This window comes from Anopheles moucheti, chromosome 3 (genome assembly GCF_943734755.1).
Source record: "Anopheles moucheti chromosome 3, idAnoMoucSN_F20_07, whole genome shotgun sequence".
Classification (NCBI taxonomy): Eukaryota; Metazoa; Arthropoda; class Insecta; order Diptera; family Culicidae; genus Anopheles; species Anopheles moucheti.
In genome coordinates, this window is record NC_069141.1 from 84,610,893 (window position 1) to 84,631,402 (window position 20,510).

At 43.1% G+C, this 20,510-nt stretch overlaps 1 protein-coding gene across 1 annotated transcript; it reads left to right on the top strand.

Moving 5' to 3' along the window:
- The first annotated feature begins 187 nt into the window (after positions 1 to 187).
- LOC128305295 (uncharacterized) lies at positions 188 to 20,177 on the top strand. The gene is made up of 6 exons (XM_053042678.1): positions 188 to 812; positions 1,404 to 1,584; positions 12,350 to 16,872; positions 16,946 to 18,118; positions 18,184 to 18,801; positions 18,903 to 20,177. The coding sequence occupies exons 1-6, from the start codon at positions 777 to 779 to the stop codon at positions 19,281 to 19,283; spliced, it is 6,912 nt and encodes a 2,303-aa protein (XP_052898638.1). The 5' UTR covers positions 188 to 776; the 3' UTR covers positions 19,284 to 20,177.
- The last annotated feature ends 333 nt before the right edge of the window (positions 20,178 to 20,510 follow it).

Here is a 20,510-nt window from a genome sequence, read left to right on the forward strand (position 1 = left end):
TGCAGAAATAAGTGTCCATGTCCCTTTAAACTTCATTTTGTTTTGGTACTGCAACGGCAAGGACCACCTGTTTTGATCCGGCCTCGCATGTCACCAACACGCTCGCACATCTCGTATAGGGGGGCACGTTCCCGGTAGCTTTCTATTCAAACCTAACCGAACCGTAGCCGTGAAAGGTTGTGCCGAAGTAGCGGCTGCTGTCAGAAGAAAAACGCGCGCGCGCAGCTTTGGAGGCCATTCGTTGGACCTTCTGTTTCTTTCGCGTTGAATCGCGGTGTTTGCGGTACTTTGTGGAGCAATCGAAATGTGCCTTTTAACACCGGTGGCCCATTCTTTGCGCTTTAAAGGTCTCTGATTCTTGGAAGTAGCGCGATCAGTCAGTGTGACGGATACCGGTTAAACTATTCCGGGCCTGCTTTCGATGGTGCTTTAAAATATCAAGCATCAAAGTGAACTGTGGAGATTAAACAAAGTAAAACGTTCTTGAAAAAAAGTGTGTGTAAAACACGATTTGATCGTACGGAAGTAGTTTTATTTCCTGTGGTGTTGTGGCTGTGTTCCTGTAGTAGTTGTGTTGTGATTGTCCTGTTAGCAGTTGATGCTGAATGTTTGTCTCGTCATCTTTTCCATAACCTTGTAGAATAACCCAATACGAGTTCGCCAGGAACTACTGGGTGACAACTGTAAAAGTGTCCCTTGTGTGATTTTCTGTACAGTCGTGTGTGAATTGTGTCCAACATCTATTCCGCATACAATCACTATACAACTAGTTCTTCATGGCTGGATATCTTCGGCAGAAAGTCAAAAAAATCGTAAGTATTGTCCTACAAAGCGTTCCAATGCCCCGGTGGCCGTAGAAAATGTAATCCTTTTAGGATTCTAGCACTGTTAGTTAAAAGTCGGATCGCTTGCTTCACGGTTGACCGGTATTGTGGTAGGGTTATGCGAAGGACAATGAGCAGAGAAAAGTAAGAATATGGCCGGTTTGAGAGCAAAGTAAACATTGCCCATTTCGTGGCCAGGAAGAAGGAATTTTGTATGCATCGCAGTAGGCATCACAGACTTTTACAATCTGTACCACAACTATGTGTTGTGTTTAGTAGAATTTTAAGCGTGTTTCTATTAAGTCTTCCGAAAAGCCGTGTAAACTCCGTAATGTAATCCGTTTTCTTTGATTACGAGCAAGTTCTGCAAACGCATTCGGCCTCGTACTGCGAATAAAATCCGGTTTTATTCCATACCCGTAACCACGCACATTGCTCGTCCTCGATCGCTATGGTTCCAACGCTTAAGATGAACTTTATTCACTTCTTTATATCATGTTCTCCTCTTTTTATTTTATGTTTTTACATCGGCGGTTCTCTGTGCTGTTGTCGCCGTGGTGCTGAATCCTGGCGGAACAGACAAGCAGCAAGTACTCGAGCGAATTCCATGAAAACAGAAAACCTATTCCCGGCACCGCCATCTCCAACACTGCAGATTCTATCGTGGATCGTGATCGCTTCCTACAGAACCCGGCTATACTAGACACGCTCGACACCGTTCATCGGTCACTGCTGTTCAACAATCTCAAATTTGATACCGGTAAGTAAAATGCCGTATAATGCCTAGGATGCGACCATGCACGTTCGGCTTAAATCTTCTTATCATTTTAGTGTGGGTTTTTTTTAGTCCTCGTTTGACTTCGTTTCGTGAGTCGTTCTTTCGCTTCCGATTAGCTTCTGGGTGTTCTGTTCGGACACATCAGTGCAGTATTTCATTTACGATGCACAATTGGGAGTTGTTTTTCGTTTACTGTAAAATTCTACGCCTGCTCGATGGACATATGGTCTTCGTAGTGGCAGAGGCCCTTGGAAAGGAACGACAGAGAAGGAACAACGTTGAAAACATCAGTTAACCGCCAAGCAATGACAGAGAACGAAGATGCCCCTAGCTGGGTGTATGTTTTCTGCATGCGTAACCCAAAACTGAAGCAATTGATTCCAATTTCAAGGTTGAATGCATCTTTCTCATTTTTTTTGTTCCTCAATTCGATGGCCAATTCAGCATTTAAAATGTGGTGGCTTTTTGTGTCTGTGTTGATATTTTAAGTGCTTAGCACTGATTTTATGCTTCATCTATTTTTCTTCCAATTTAATCAACTAAAGAAGAGATCACGAACAATAAGAATGATTTGTTTGTGTTTTCTTATCACTACTATTGTTTAATTGAACTATTTGATGTCAGTGCTGTGGTTACAGTTGGTCTCAACTGAGAAATGGAGCAACAAATTCTATTGACGACTGTTTGTGTTAAGACATTAATGTAACCACAAAACCACTATTGCCTTACGCATTACTATACAAAGTTAAAACTTGTTTAATGCACTAACCCCCCAACTGTTTCGACCCGGCAAGAGTTGGTTGTGGTAGGATTGAAACAACAAGGCACGTGTTGATATTGTAGATTCCCTTTTGATACGTGTTCCGCTGGCGTCCCCACGCTGGCAGTGGAACGAATTCGTGGTTAACGTGGTTTTGTTTTCTTTACACCTTATTTCTTAGCCGCGTCGAATCACGCTCTAGACGGTTGTCGTCATATTCTCGACTGGTTCAGACTTTAAATTCCGGCCAACGTCATCTCCAGCATCGTCGCACATGCATATGTAATTTTCGCGCACATAATTTCGAGAAAGCAGCGGAACCTCAAGGTTGGCTTTCGAACGCGGCTGGGCTGGACGACATATCTCGGTTACGAATGGTGCAAAGAAGAAAAAATGAGACAAAGTAGTGCCCTGGGCTTTTGCATATATTCAAATCGACACGTTGTAGCGGTCTTGTTTTTTGTGTTTTTGCTATTTCGTGTTTGTATATTCTCTCTAGCGAGAGTAGCGTTGCAGTGTCAGCACTTCGCCAGACGAAGGACCTCGTTGGCCTGTGTAATTACACATAGTCGCAACAATCCGGCCGGCTCGAGTATCTAACTCATAATGACACATAGAAATAATGGAGCTAAGAGAAGTGGCTAGTCAGGTGGATGCTGGTGGGGCACCTAGGAGCAGCCAATCATGGCCATCATACTGCGCAAATGGGCAGCTCATTGTCTCCGCAAAACAGCTTCCGTGAATATGACCAGTTGTTGCTCCAAACCACACTGGTTTCTAAATTGAGGTCGTTGAAACGGGTGGTTGGAAGAAATATGATCTTCCAGCTGTAATTATTGCTGTGTTTGTGGAAAAATTGAGGTAATTCTTCATTATTTTTGCTGCTATGCTACCTTGCGTTAAGTAAAATTTTACATGATGCTAAATTAAAAACATAGCTCTTTCGGAGCACCAAACTAACATTTTATGTTTGTTTTATATTTTAGGCCATAACTGTAGTTTTACTTCGAGCAAAATTCACGGAGCTTAATATGTTTTAATAGCACTGAGAGCTGGTTGGCACACGCCAAACCGGTCCCAAGTCAGGTGCTGCGTGGCCCAAGCTCTCGAACACGCCACGTCCAAATAGCGCGTGTTCACAAACCCTTGGGGCCATTACAAATACTAAAGGCTCCAGCATAGCTCTACCGGTGATAACAGATGCATAACCCGACGGAATACGTCTTACTGTCTTTGCCCCCCGACGGTGTCACGACAGTAAAGTTCGTTACTTGTAAATACTGGGCCGTATGCACCGCGACATTAGGCGCCGGACTAGGTAATGATTTGGCTCAACACTTCTGTGTGCTTAATCAATTCTAACGGCCTCTGCCTTGCGCCACTAGTATCACGTGACCTTTGGTTTGGTTTGAGCCTTCACCCGACATTTGTTGATAATGGCATGAAGCGGTGCGTATGTCCAGATGCGGTATTTGAAGTAGAAGCTAACCGTAACTGAAAACACACGCTAGATTATCAACCACCATGCGGTTTTCCAACCCCTAAGTTGTTTGGGAAGATAAGTTTGGTGCTCCAATTTCATTTCTCTATTTCAAACAACTCAGCCGCTGCACTGGATCTGTTCGATCTCATACGGCTAACCGTTACGGATGTACGTTTTTCACGTGTACCTACGTTTCGGATCCGTCTTACGTTTTGCTTGTCTAGATTATTAGTGTCAAAGCGCGGTATTGCTGGCAAGCGGTTCCATATCGTTGATCTGCGTTAGGGTGCATTGGTTCCGGATGTGTTTACAACGTAAGATAATATCGTGTGGAGCAAACACAAGTTCGTTTCGAACCTGTTACATATCGGAGGGGAAAGCAGACGTAAAATAAATACTCCGATCACGCTGATGCATGGTCACGGTGTTTGTTATATTTATTTAAGAACATGTTTTCCTCCATTCGCCCGATATTTGATAACTGACCAGCAAACACGAGCTTTTCTTTACGGTAATGGTACACGTGTTTGAAGTAAAGTGCACGTTGCAAGTAGAGCTGATGTTGACTTTTTTTACTGTGCATGTAAAGCTGGGATAAATTATGTGGAACAAAGATAACATAAATCCTTCATAAATGCTATAATGTGATAGAATTTTTCATATTGAAATGTACATTCCAGCAACGGAAATTCCATGTGAAAGCAATCAATCCATTCACGATCAATAAACATAAAAAATTGGTTTCTGACCTATCTCAACAACTCCGCTAAAATGTATCGCAGCTCGAGAACGAGAAAATCAATTTGTTATACTGTGTTAGCACCGGTGGGAATCAAAAATTATTCTAATCGTTTTTTATCCACCTTGCCGCACCTCAAAACGAAATGGTAGCCCGTCTTATGTCATCGGATCCATAAGTGGTTCGTGTGAAGATAAGAATCCTTCAGAAAGCCCGTGAAGCCCGACGAAGATATCAAGCGCCGAACCGTCTCGCCGTTCACAAAGCGATATGACCTGCCAGACACCTAATGTCGCCTCAGGGAGGCTTCCTTTAGCGCACCAAAACAAGCGTGGGATTTGTCTCAGTCTCAGCATGTCGAACCATGTCTGTGACGTATCGGTGGATTCTACGGTGTGATATGAAAGACACACAATAATCACGACGGCGAGCCTCCGTGACTTCAGCTTTTGAACGATCGTGCAGCCAATCATGTTCGTTGCTGGTGCTGGATATGGTTCTTCCCACGCATCGCGAAAGCCTCGAACCGGTAAACAGCAACCAGTAGTATTTGGACTTGTGCAGGTTCGAGAGAAAACTCACGTTGCTCGCAAAGTTTGTTTTAGTAAATCAATTTAACAAACGCAGACGGTACGTCGTCCGTTGATGGACCTGTTTTGGTCACGTTGTCCTCTCCTTAAAAGGAATTCAAGAAACAATTCCTTTTTCAGTAACGTCATCAGGACAGGTTGGTAGCCCGGAGATGCTTTATATGCTCCGTTTTCCCTTGTCTCTTGTTCCACGCTCTTCAGTCCACATCAAAGGGGACTTGGTTGGAAAATGCGGGTTTATTTATGTTTCTTTTTCAGTACCGTGGCGGCACCGGCTTTTTCTGTTCTTTCTTAGCGATTGTTTAATGTTCTTGCGAGGGGTTAAACTTCGCACGGTACGTGTCCTTGATAGCAGGGTTGGTTTTTATAGCGATCTTTGTTGAAAGGTTTTTGAAAGACCTTCAGCATTCTAAAAAACCGTGGGGCGAATATGTTTGGTTAAAGGAGACAAATGGTCATTAATTAATCGAGTACCAAGTATGGGACAGTTCAAGTATGACAGTATGACAATGACAGTCTGTCGGGATGCTTTGGACCCTTGTTTTCTTGCTGACGGACCGCTTTCGGCTAGATGATCAATTAATTCTGAATTTCACGCTGGAAGAAAAATAGAACACGCCAGTTGAAAGGTCCTTTCTACGGTGGTGGAATGGCTCAATTTTTGTGATAAATTAGGAGCCATACATTAAATAAATTTGGAGACCTTGTTTCTAGTGATAGATTGATACCAAAAAAAAACCTTGAGAAGAAAATTAAACTATAATTATGACGTATTTTATTGGAAGATGCTATTGACCTGGAAGAAGGATGGTTTAAGAACCGTCGTGTTTCCTTAAACCTGCAGTAATTATAATGTAATAGGAACTACCTGCTGCACTTCCGCATCTATTTCAATGGTTTGCACTTGAAGTACCGGAGCAATTGAAATATTCAAAAACTTGAATCCCAAAAACACATCCACTTTAAAAGAACAACTCTTCCTCTCATGCTGTCGAGTGGTATTGCTACCCATTTCACAATAGAATGCGTTGTTTTGACGCCCCGTTCGAGACTGCAATCCAGCGAAACCTTATCATTTCCCTTTCGTGTTCGCTTTCCCGCTCGTTCCACTTCCGGCCGGGGGAAATATTCTATTTTATTGAGAATGCGTGAGATGTGTGGCAAGAAGCCCTCTGTCTGACCGGGGTGCGTTCTATACTGTGCCCACTTGAGAGCGTATTTTCTTCACTTCCGCCTTTGGCACAATTCCCCGGTATGGTACGGTAGTTTTCTACATGGGCTGTCTGGTGTTTGATCGACGAAAAGCAGACGTGCCGCAATGCCCGCGAATGGGTGAACACTGGCTCTGGCGTCTGAGGCATTTTTTTATCGCCCGATCGGATCGGATAGCCACAACAAGAGCATGAGCATCGAGCTAACATAGCCGGAAGAGTAAGCAAGCCGACCGGTGAAGAAGTAGGTATCATTGTATTTAATGGGCATTGTAAAACCCAAACTCCTTGCACACCTCGTACTTCGTGTCTCAGTTCATCTTTTGACTCCCGTTCGCATTGAAGTGGTGTGGTTTATGTAAGTTTTGATGCTCTTATATCGAAATCTGATGCTACAGTGTTTGGGTATTTGGGAAATAATTTACATCTGCTATGCCACAATCCGTACCTGTTTCATCACGTTAGGCCAAACATTATTTTGTCTTCCGCAACGAAAACAAAGCGTAAAACAGAAACCAGAAGCCACGAAAAAAAAAATTGAAGTGGGTGTGTTAGTTGAACGTAGCGGATGATATGCCGACAATGAAGAGCCCTTATATAGTACCCGAGGATCGTGTATTATGCGTAAACTTTTGCCCTTCGTATACAGCGAGCCAAAGGTCTTAAGGTGTCCGAGGGTGTCCGTTCTAAATATTTGGACCAGGTTCAATTGGGTGCTTGAGCAATGATGCTCGCCTAATGCGAGGTTTTAATTACACTTTGTTGAGTTGGGTTACGATCCACGGGACCGTTTGTTTGGATTTCTTTGGCTTTCTTTTCTTCTCAAGTGGTCTTTTCAAAGCGGAAGTAACCCGCTAAAGTTTTGAGCTTGCGTGGATGTAATGAGGCATAAAAGAAATTGCCGGAATCGAGTTCGTTCCGATGTGGAACATGATCGTGTGTTGAAATTAGTTGTGCCAAATTTTTGCTCCAATTGGGTAGCATTTTTTATATCTCTTTACTTACTGCTTCGTTTGATGTGCCGCTGATATGTTGTTTTTTTATCACAGTACAATATGTATTGCGTTGAATCTTCATTCTGTCAAAACATAGGTCTTGAAAAGTATTAAGTTTCATCGTGTAACTAAGGTTCCAGATTTCTTTTTTCGGCAGCTCCAATAGTCGATTCGGCAATACACTAAGACTAAATTCTCTCCCAAATTTCTAGCTTCAGTTTTTAGTAGCGTTTCAGAACTCTGGACCAAGATCCCAATTCAATGCTTCTTTCAGTGTTGATGGTATCGTTTCAATAGTGAAATTTCGGCAACTTGATTAAGTAAAGTGAAATCATTTGTAATACGCTGTTCCAGTTAACTTCCTATTTTTATATTACCTCGGAAGTTTTATTCCACTCTTTTCACGTAATAATCAAATATTGCCATTAGATACAGCAGTGCCTTATGGCTGGATGGGCGATCATCAATCTCGCAACAAGCATCGATTATATTTACCGGTATTGGTGTTCATTCTCTCTTCTTACTTAAATTACAAATTGGTCGGCCATATCTGCGGTTCAGAAGCCGTCAAGAGCCGCTCTAACCTGCTGGTGATAATTAGATAATAATAGCCGCAATTTTGCTTGCGATTGTTTTTTGTACGCCTTTATCGTTTTCTCCTTTGTTCACTTTGGATCGAAACTGCACGAGAAATGTTATGCGAGGCGGATTTCCCCTTGAAGAAATTCGTTTGATGAAATTTCACTTGTTCTGCCAACTGGAACGAAACTTTGAGTTCGATCATATTTCGTGAAAAGAAAGGAAAAGAGCTCTGGGATATTACATATATCGAAACAGAAGATATGAAGCTGCTCATCTATCCCTGATTCCTTCACCAACTGATGGTACAAAGGACGCCTAATTCGCGATCATCCTCTGATAGATGACTGGCAACAGCAACGGCAATAGTGGTGGTAAATTGATTTATCGATCAAGCTGATAAAAACACGGGAACCCCTGTTAAGATTACCAACGTGATTGTGTTCATCCTTGCCGGCATTGAAGTCACCAGATTTCAGGCCTCTGTTTTGGTTTTCTTGCTTTCTTTTCGTTCGATGCGTTTTGTGCTAATTGGTACAGTTTTATCACACCACAGCAAATAAACGATAAAACTCGTTCCAATCTAGTCTTTCTTCGTTTCGACACGTTCCTTTTAAGCTCCATTTCATAAAAGAACTCGAAAGCGGCTTTCTTCATCTACTTTAATTCGGATATAAAATTTAACCGTGCAGTTAATTGACTTTTTCGCAACCAAAATCGTAACTTATCACGTGGTTGAGAAAGAGTGCAAAATGGAATAAAAATCGTCTGGAAAAATGTAAGTAACAACGCTTTCAAACCTTCTCTTGTGCAGGGTTTTCGCTTTGCGGCTACTTCCTCATTACTTTTTCGACGCATTGCGTGCTTGGTGACGTTCTTAGCGGAAAGCCGGTTTGCTTGAACTTGTACGGCACAACATTGGATGTACAATACCACCACGGTGACCACCAGGGGGTGGGTCATCATGCGCGGAGAACTCACATTTCTCTTCCAGCACATTATTTATCTTTTCTTCTTGAACCTGGCAACAACTTTCATTGTTTATCTTTGCATTTTGTGCCGATTATTGCTGCCGGTTTTTGTCCGGCAGATAACGAGTTTCTGGTTTGTCCAGTTTGCTTGTTGTTGCACAGTTGTGCAGGTCCCCACATTGGCGAAAAAGATGAAGAAGGACAGAATTCATTGTCCCCGCCGCACACCGGTCCTTGATATGTTGCCGGCTTGCCACATCGCTATCCTCGCGTATCGGAGGTGGTCCGGTTGGGCCGGTTCCGTCGGGTTTTTGGAAAGTGTGATAATGGCCACCGAAGGAACCTATGCGCGAAGTCGCCATAGGTGTATAGGTGAGATTGATTTGGTTTGAATTTTAACTGGCAATAACATTTCTTGGTCGTTATTGAGATACAATAAAGTATTTATTACATTATTAAAACAACCACTAGATATTTTGTTTTTGCTAGATATTTGCTTAGCGTTCATGTTTTTGCTCTTACTGTTACTGTTATTTTGCGGTATAATTTTGAAGGAATTCTATTTTTTAATTTAAAAGAATATTTGTGAAAGAATTAATTTGTGTCCAAATAAAGCGCCAAACTTTTAATGTTTCAAGCAAGCTATGTATATCTTACTATAATCAATATATGTCAAATGAAACTTCTTTTAATAAAACTTTATAAAATTAGATTCTTGATTAAGATGGCGAAGTAACTAACAACAATTTAACATAACAAAAAGTTCATTAACATAATGCTGAAAGCATGATTTCTTTTCTTATGTTTGCCTTTCGTTCTACCTGTCGCTCAGCAAGAAAGGTCAACAATCTCTTTCAACCCAGTCCAGCGAACACATTCCGAGCATGGCCATAAAAATCGCGCGTGCATCTTGCGAGTTATTTGCGCATTCCCTTCCGTGATTTGTGGCGAAAAAGGAAACAGGACAAGAAATCCTTGTGTAGGGGGATCCACGAGAAAACTGTCATTGTGGCTTCCAGGCGGCGGTGAAGAGATCATTGGAAAGGAACATTCACCTGTTACACGCTGCTGATAGCGTTCGATGGGCATTAAGAAACAGGATTTTCTTGTATGAAAACGCGAAACCTGTTTCACCATTAGGAGCTCTGGCGTACCGACCGATGATCTCGCACCAACGCTTCTGGATCCTTTTCGGTTAGGGAAAGAATATTTTGAATTTGAATGCGTGGTCATTGACATTTCGTTGGTTTGCCAATTTCGACCAACTTTTTTCGCGATCCTCTTTCTCGTTCTGGTGTCCAGGCCGGTCGAATCGATCGCGAACTCGTCGTAAATCAGTTACTGCATGCCGAGAAACATCTATAAAAGGAAAAAGAGGAACGATAGCGATGTTGTTTATATGGTAAGATTGCTTCACTCCAACGTCCGACGTGCGAAAGCGTCCTGAAAATGTTGATTGGCTGGACTTGCAAAGGAGAAACAGCGAAACATTAAACAAAACTGTTGACCTCATATCGGAAGAAGATACATGCAGTGGACAGCACTCGGCTGGGGCTTGCAAAAAAGGTAACATGCAAGATATGTTCCTCGGAGATGAATACTGTTGTTTGCCAACTAGGGGAGCTCCGGTGGAGACCGGGTCGTACAAGGAGAGATGGTAATAAAGATGGTAATGTGTCAAAGCGTGGAGATACAGACACATTGGAATGGATGGGCAAAGCAGAAGATAAACTGTAGGCTTCCAACGACAAAACAGTAAATGGCGCGAGGGAATGTATCAAAGAAACTGGTTGCGCCACAGTGGACAGTCTCGGTAAAAAAGTGCATGCAGGGCAAGCAATGTTCGTCCATCATCGTCGTCGATGGCAAGAGAACTGGTGAACAGATATTAAGGGGAGTTGGAGGCGACATTATCATTAAGTGCGCTTTCTTATGACAGCCACTTTATTGCAAATTGTCTGAACACACTTGAACATATAACAATGGATGTTATCAGTTTTTATTTTTGCAAAATTTTATCTTATTTTTTAAGCACATGAATGATGGGTTATTTATTAAAAGCTTTGGTCTGCTTAAAAAAGCTACAGCCAAGACTCCAGAACTGTGTCTAATCATCATTAAGATCATATTTTTAATTTACTCCTATGGTTTCCCTCTCACACACATTGGCTTTTAAATGATAGTCCTTAACGTACATTTCTTAATTCAATTTTGTTTTAAAATTTTGAAAATAATTTGAATTCAACGGTAACGCGTCTGAACGGTTAATTACATTCCAGATGGTATGCTGATCTTATTCCGTTTTGCATTAATGGAAGCCTTACAGTACTGCATTGAAGATTTCTTCCAGAAAAAGGAAACCAGTTCCGCCCTCCAGATCACTTCCTACTCATTTTATCGAGAAACGTACAAGCAGCCCTGCAGCATGCAACACAGCGCACACCAAATACAAACACAGTTCGATGCAATTGATGAAGGGGGAAAAAATCAGTTTGAATCTTTTTGACGAGGCGTTATGCCATCCCACCCATTTTTAGCTCTCCTCGAATGTGGCTGCAAACGCGTGTTGGAGTGTGTTTGCCTTGTAAGTTGTAGCTTGGTGTCTCGATAAAAAAACGAGAAGTTGATCACTTGGCCATTGAGTGTGCACTTATTTGTACATCTGGTGTAAGCTAAGGGACAAACGAGATGAGACTCGAGCACACATGGATTATGGTCGTCGTCGACGTCTGGTGTTCGTACTTGCTTTTCCAAGTGTTTTCTAAGCGATTGGTTCTATGAAGATTCCAGTAGCGTTCGACTGAGTCCCACATATGGGTGGTACATCAATCTTGCGTTACTGCCGTACAGAACAAAGCTGCACCAGCATCTTCATCCATAGTTTTCTTCGTGTGTGTAACCCTCACTACTGCATCGAATACGATCACTTGCGGAGATGGGAACAACTTGTGCAATGATATGCCCAAATTGAATGGGTTTCAATTAAGGCAATACCGGCCTTCATATGCGTACTGCATTTGTGCTACGGATGGGGGGATTAGGCGTTCACAAACGGCTAGATCTACACCCTTGCGGAACACCCTTTTCAGTTGTAACTAATAGAGAGACAGATGAGATCAGATCCGGTAGGTTAGGTACTACTTTGTTCATCACTTGATTTCTTTTATTACCATGTTTACCAGGGGTAACAATGTCGTTTAGATTGGAAAAATGTCTCTTTGTGTCTAAATATTGAAACAGAATGTTGTTTTTTTTTTTTTTTGTTTTTTTGTTTTTTTGTGTTATAATACTGTATTTTTCCTACATATTTATAAAGTTTTTACAACATAAAACTATCATAATATAATTATATATTTTACTTTAATAGTTTATTTAAAACCAGTTATGCTAATGATGTTTAAAAATTATTCTTATTTTAGATGAACACGCTGGTCTCGACGGTTCTTCCATTACGGGTTATTCCACGCTATCCGATAATCAAAGCAAAGGACTTAAGGAAAGATCATTCGAGACGTCAGCAGTAAACGCTCGAGTGCCGATCCACGATAAGGTAAATATTGCGGAAGCGTCGACAGATATCAGTTCGTCCGGAAAGGAAGTGGTATCGCAAGAGGATCTTCATCTCGAAAGATGTGGCGTAGCGTCTCCCTCCAATGAGTATGGGTCATTAGATGACGAACTGGAAGCACTATTTTCAAAGGACTGGAACAATAATCTTAGCGGAGAAGAAGGTATCACATGCACCAGCAAAGTGAAAATGATGGTACAGCAGTTCGAACAGAAAAAGGGCAAAGTGTCACGGCCCGTCAGGACATCGCCACCCACAGTGGGTGGTGATACGGTGGAATTGTGTATGGAACTAGCGCATCCCGAGATGTCCTCGGTTGGTGATGCGGAGACGAGCGATTTTGAAAGTGCTAGCGTAACGAGTGGAAGCAGCGTATGTGGCGATGGTGGTAGACAGAGTGTACGCACCAGTTCTGCGTTTAGCGAAGGAAGCCGAGATATTGCCAGTATTGATCGGTTCGATCTGGCAATGCCGGCTAGCCAGCAACAACAACAGCAGGAAGATTTGGCGGGCCATAATACGATGATTACCATTAACATTAACTACCGATGTGATACTAATCCTCTAAGGACAAGCAAAGCTACGTGTGCGGAGAAGGAAGTCGGGGGAAAAATTGTGGATATCATGGTTTCATCACCACCGCCGACGGTAACTGAAAATCACCGAAAATCGCTCAAAGGTGACAAAGCAATTAGACAGCATACTGCAGAACGACACGTTCTAGCTGCGGCTGAGGATGTAGCGGATGAATTGATGGATCTGGAACAGGAGCAACTAATGACTGATGAGTTGATATCGAATGAATCTGAAAAGAAGATTAACGAAGTGTTACTGGAAGATGCTGGTAGTGAAAGTACGGCGGATTGTATGCCTGAAGAACATCGTGGTCCGTTAACTAACAATTGGTCTTGTCGTACACCCGATGACGAAGAGTATCACGACTGTGATGATCTTCACGAGTCAACGCTTTCCTTCTACGAGCAAGCTTGCTCCCAACCAGTCACACCGCCGGAACAGAAAAAACGTTCTTCGATTGTGCACGCATCAAGTGTGGAGTGTAGTGATGAATTGGACGGAGAGCAACCGATGATCCAAATCGTGCAAGAGCTATCGGAGGATCATAGCGAAGTCACGTCGACCATCACGTTGAGCAAAGCTCAGATACGGGACATGCAAAAATCGAACGGTGCCCGGCGAAGTGCTGATTCGGCCGAGGAATTGAAAAGACATTCTCCGCACGATGAAAAAAGTGCCGATGAAAAGCGTGAGAAAAGATGGAAATCTCACAGCAATATTACGACCAAGAAGTGCCACGACAAATCGAATCTCCAGCGGCAGCAGCGTATAATGGATGACAATTTCTGTAACGAAATACTCGACTCCACGATTCACTTTGATCGACTCTACGGTAACAATCGCCCTACGCGACCCATGATGACAGAGGAGGAAAATGTCTCTTCGCCGTCACCAACGCGACGAACCGCAGAAGAATGCTTTAGTGACTCTGTAGTGTGTGAAATTACATCACCGGGAGAAGAATCGTTTGATTCCGTTATGTCAGTGGGTAAACTGGAGGGAAAACCACGCTATTCGGGCAAAACTGTTGGACGATTGATGATGAAGCGTTTGAAAAAGCTGCAGGGAGTTGGAGTTGGAGCGCATAGAATGTTGGATACGTCGGATGCGTCTACCAGCTCTTCACAACAGATGAGTGGACCGAAGAAGCCTCCTCGAACTTTTGCTAACTCTCCCAAGCGATCGGCCGCACATTCAGCACCTTCCTGTCCTACTGCAAAGGATGTCGAAGGCAGTGATCCTTACGGTCGTGAAATTGGTTGGAAACGAGACCAAACAAAAGCAAGAACTCATCAGATAGGATGGACTGTACCACCAAGTACTGGGAAGAATGAGGCAATTCCTGCACAGATTTACAGCATGCTGAACTATTCGGAAGACGAGGGTCGCAAACAGTTGATCAAGACGGGTAATTCTAAACCAGCACCCCAACAATCGACATCATCGAAAGGAAAAAATAAGTACAGACCTGACGGAGAGCCGTTGGGTCCTAAGCTTGAAATAGACACTGTCGATGGCACAAGAACACCGTCCCGCCGTCACTCAACATCAACGGATTTTGAACGATTCGTACGGGAATCGAATGTAAAGAGTACACCCCATCGCAAGAGCGCCGTTACTAGTCGCATTGAAACCCGCAGAAGAATTGAAGAATTTCTGAGCGAGGAACGACATCATGCTCCGGTAGCGCAACGAAAGCTTCCGGGCGTGGATCGACGCCGGAGAACAACGGGTGGCATATTTGAACAGCGTCGGCAACAACAGGAAAATTTTTTAGACGATGCCAGGCGAACGAACCATGAACCGCGAAGAAAACCAATTTCGAAAGGTCAGGGTTCCGTCGAAGTACCGAAAAAAGCTTGCTGTCCAGCATCAGCGGCTGCAACCACAGGTACTACATCTCGCACCAATGCAAGTGCTTGTGGCGGGGGAAAGGTTGAAAAACGGCGAACATTTCGTAAGGCAGCATTATTGAAACGCACACGTACGCTGTTTGAAGCATCGAAAAAGAAAATATGGGCTATAAAGAGGTTTGAAACACCGAAGAAACAGAATGTCGTAAGTAATTCTTCGCCCTCTTCTAACCCTTCTGATCGCGACCCAAATATCAATCGCCATAGTTCCGTGAAGAAGAAGAATAATCTACACCACAAACACTTAGGTTACACACCGGTTCACTTGAGGTGTAAAACGTGTGGGTCAGGACAAGCAGACGGTGATCGCGAAGAAGAAGTAGTACCAATCAACTATTGTGCTACTCGTCAGCAACCCACTTCTCATGCAGGTTTAACATCTTCTAAAGATGGAAATAAAGAAAATCAACGTGCTGCAAACGTTGATGACAGGCGGCGCAAAAGCGGCGAAGAGGTTAATCGTAAATCGGCACGTAGCCTCAATTTTGCGACGGTTGAACAAGAGCAACGGCTAAACAATTCACCCGTGGAGCATTCCGACACTGAAGCATCTCCCCGAAAGACCGGGAAACAACTGTCTGAGATAAAGTTCCTAAAGACACTTCGCAATTTGAAAATATCCCCAAAAAGGATATTTCGCTTTGCGTCTCAATCTTCGACAGCGCTCGATAGTCGTTCAACGGACAACGAAAGCCATGTACAGGGAGAATTTCAATCGTATGACGATCTGAATCTGGATAATGTGGCTAATATGGGGGACTTTCTTAGTAATATACGACGCAAAATAGCTGAAGATGAAGTGGATCGGACCCTTCATCACCCAGTAATCGGACGAGAGTCCCTTCAGCAGGCTAAGGTAGGCCGATCACTCGTTCCGGTGGATGTGCACGGTGAGCACGAAGAACCCATTTATCAAGAAATTTCACCCAAGGGTAACAAAATGGTTCTCAACGAGTTTATAAGTAGTGATACGAACAAGCGGTACTTAATGGTAAACAACAATCCAAACATCCTGTACGCCATGGTTGAAGGCAAATCGGCACGGTCGTCAGGAAGGTTGGTAAGAGCGCGTTCGCTTACAAATATGCATGCATCGGTAAGCGTTGCAGATCCGACGGTTACATCAACCCCGGTCAGTAAGCCTCAGAACAATACTAGCAAAAGCCAAACGAAACCGAACAATAGACGTGTCACGATGTCGCCACATATGGAGGCACGTGCTGTGGATATGATTGATATCGAGGAACGGGAAAATTCGTTATACAACACAGCATTATCAAACAATTTATATACTCCGCGACACAGAACTACTAGTGATGTTGCAAACGGTCGAGGTAGCCGTGGTAGAAGTAACAGATCGTTTAATGCAACCGAAAGTACTACTGGCAGCTCTATACGGCGGTCCTTGTTTACTGGGAACACGTCTTCAGATCACAATCGTACTCTACCGCAACAACATCAACATTCAACTGATGACAGTGATATTTCGATTTTACAGGAAGAAGAAAGTAGGGAAGACGAATCCTCACTGGAATCGTTACCGGAAGAGACGTCAATCATAGAAGAACCGCTGATTGTACGGGAACGGGTTGAAGATCGGTTAGCATTCCGCAAGGAAAACGAACATTTGCAGCAGAATCCTCCCGCAACAACGTCAGCAATCGGTTCTAAAGGGCGGTACAAAGGTGAACTGGAAGATCTATTTTCGTTCGAAAAGGACATTATTGTTGAGGAAAACATGGGTGGGAAAAATGTAAAAGCTGGCATTGCAAGTGGTACTGGAGTGGGACAAAATTTGATCGTATTAAAGGCACACAAATCGGTGCAAGTTAAGGTCAACGGGAATGGCGCCGCTCCTCTCGGTTGTTTCGATACGGATGGTGAGGTAAGTAACTGGAGAAGAGAAGGTAGTTATAAAAAGGCACGCTAGTGCATTACACATATTTTTTTTACCACAGATCGATTCATTGCGAAAATATGATGATAGAGAGATAGAAGAACTAGTACATTCGCTGCACGACAATATAACACTGTCGGATATTGGAACCCTTGACTCCGAGACCATCGCTTCTTCGTCAATGGGCAATGAGCTCGATAACATTGGGTACGATACCGTTGATCTGGCTCCGCCCGTTTCACGAGCGTTCTGTCAACCAGCGGGCAAAAATTTAACCATCGATACGGTGGATGTTTCGGAACTGATCAGTCACGCTCCAGATGACAGTTTGTCTACTGGCAACCTGTCCCCTATCACCAGTTCTCCATCGAGCGCTAAAATGTCTACCTCCGGTACCGCCGTTATGCGCAATCTGAAGGAAAAACTAAGATCGTCTTTTCGCAAGAGTAGAACGTTTATCAAACACGAACGACAGCGCATCGCGAACTATTTGCTGGAGGACAGATCCAGCAGTAAATCACCTTCTTCTACAACTAGCTCTCCACGTAGGCATACCATGCGGGAGACACATGCAAACACTATTGGCCATAAACAGGGTGGACGTACATCAGATCGTCGCAAACAGGAGAGCGATATCGAAAGTGACGATATGTACCAATCGTTCACGCAGGGCAGCAACAGCATTGTGACGGGTAGCTCTATGACAGAGCTGAGCACTCAGCACATGAATGACCTAATGCAACAAATAATCAGACAAAGTGACGCTCGGAAACAGCTTAAGCAAGCCGTCGCCATCTGTCGCAGCACGCGCGAGTTCGAATGTTCGCCAGAGCTAATCGAAGCAGAGCGGTTGCTGCTGGTTGCTACACAAAAGGAGACGGCAGTAAGGAATGAGCTGAATAAGATCGATTACCTAACCAATGGGATGACACTGGCCGAAGGGAAGCGTGTTGGAACGGTTACACTAAATAACTTTGATTTTCCACTAAAGGAAACTGCGGTACGAGATGCAATGTTCAATTATTTCTACGTTGTGGTATGCACATACAAGCACGAGGTGAAAGCAACGATCGCCAAAGAACGCCATACCGATGGACGGGTGTATTTCCGCGATTGTCCCATACAGTTCAAAAATTTAGACGCCAATTACGAAATTAAGGTAGAGGTGTTTGTATTGCAGCTGCGCAAAAACGTGAAGAATTACAGCTTTGAAAGTCGATACCATCTGGAGAAGGTATGTGTATTTAATGTAAATATGATGTAAGATATAACGCTAATATTTTTACTGTTTTCATGCAGGATACTAAAAAACCCCTGAGTTGTCCGTCGCCATCTAAGAAACTGCGAGAAGCCGGTCGGATGTTGTCGTTTCGCTCGAACTCTCCGAAAACGTTTGATTTTGACAATGAGTTTTCGCGCTTCAAATCGCAAGGCTACCTAACGCTAACTTCCTTCGTGCTGCTTACGGCAAATGGAATAGAGGGAGAAGATACTTCCGGAGAAGAAAAGACTTTCGATGCAACGTACGCAACTGCTTGCACGAATCAAACCACACAGATGTCCACAATGCTTGAGACCGGTGACGAAGTATTATTAGCGGCCGGCAATTCCCGTTACTCAACGTCGGGACACTTCCAACCCGTCATCTGCCGACAGGATGACCAGGGCGTGGTGTTTATAGCGGAAGATTTCAAGTATCTTACACTCGATTCGATGGCATACACCTCAAATATGGTCGGTACAATCGGAATGAGCGTTCGCAGCGAGGTTCGCTTCAATGGTTCCGATATAAGTGGTTTCCTCGACGTCGGTGAGAAGGTGGACGGTAATGAAGGAATCACCTGGAGTCGACGCTGGTGCCAGATGAATGGGTTTATGCTCGAGTTTTGGAACTACCCGCAAGAGTGCCAAGAAAAGGTATGTACGATGTAATGCAAGTCCTTTCATATATTCTTTATGAATTGCTATTTATTTCCATCATATTCCTATTTATTTATTCATTTCAAATGTATTTCTAGCAACCAATTTTGTACATCGATCTGGTAAAATGTATTAACGAGCGTATAGAGCTGGCTGATCGTTCGATCTGTTCACGGCCCCGTACGGTCAGAGTGGAGATTTTCTCTTCCCGTGTCGCTGCTGCCGGTGCGAGTTGTAACAGCAGTGGCATTGGCAGCTTCCGAAGCAGCGGACGTCCGACGAGTCCAAGCTCGGTCGAAGAGCCTGCTAGTTGCAGTGCCGATCGGGGACACCTTCGACCAATATCCCCGGGTGACGGTGGAAGAACCCTTAACAATGTAACGTGCTACCTGTTAGCTGCGGACACGCAGGGCGATCTGAAGGGTTGGTTGAATGAACTAAATCGCGTAGTTAAATTTTTAAAGGAATGGAAAATTTAAGCCTTCCGTGCAATACCGAGGAAATATAACAGAAATCGTTTATCACACATAGGAACTATCCACTCAGTCAGCTGCTCCGTGATTGCTTTAGCATATTTTGTTAGCCACCAATATTTAAGATAGGTTTTCTATTATTACACGTTTATGGGCATTTTGTACCGATATAGGCATAAGGCAGCCGTAATAAGAGACACATGCAGCTAGTTTCATTATATAAACGCTCTCTGATGAAAGGAACTAGTTAGAATAAGAAAATGAACGCAACTAATATGAAAACGAGTGCCTTTATCACTTACACGACAGCCTAAGAAAGATTTCGTTAGCAGCTAGTAATCGCATGGTGGAGGGTTTTATTTCCCTGCAACAAGACTGCACCGGGGTCAGAAGTCAATGGGCGCTGAAAGGCGCTTGCTGTCCTGGTATACGGTGATTAGGGTAATGGGTATGTTTTCTAGTTGGATTCTTTTTTAAGTTTGGACAGTTTATCAGATATGACACGCATATTAGCGCACATTCCATTTTCGTTAAGTTTTCGATTGCAAATGATACGTATGTTAATTTTCGTTGTTCAACATGTTTGCAATTTGGCAAACATAATCAAACTACAAGGTTACGTGTTAAGCCACACACAAGATTGCAACCCTTTACATAATTTTCGCTTTTTTTCGTTCGTATTACAATTAAGAGATCTCATGTACATATATAAAGGTGTTTGCATTATTAACTCATCAGCCGTTGACTGAGAATGACTGGTAGAAAATGTTCACTACAGCTGAAACTTTAAAAGCGAGCGTGTCAAGATCTTTGAAATTATTGTTATTAAATGTGCGTTAAACAGTATAGCATGCGAACAGAGAAAGAAATAAACTAATTGAACAGCCGCATAGTATAAAACATGACGTTTGTTCACATTAAAATGCTGTTACATTCGAAAGTTAAACGATATCTTCCGTTGTACAATTCAACTTAACCAGTACTGTTGAATATTATTTTAGTTTATTTTGGGAGGATTGGAGGTTTATTGGCTATTGAGGCTATTAACGACTGACTATTGTTTAGAGAGGTTCGTCACTTCTTCATAATTAAATCTTTTAGGCATTATTCACTCACTTTCCAGCTTTTAATGAAAGCACCGACGACGATTGCATGATTTCTCTATTCGCATTCCATAAACTCCATAAACTTCCATAAAAATGGAGATGATTGTTTCTTCCCTGAAATTCAGTA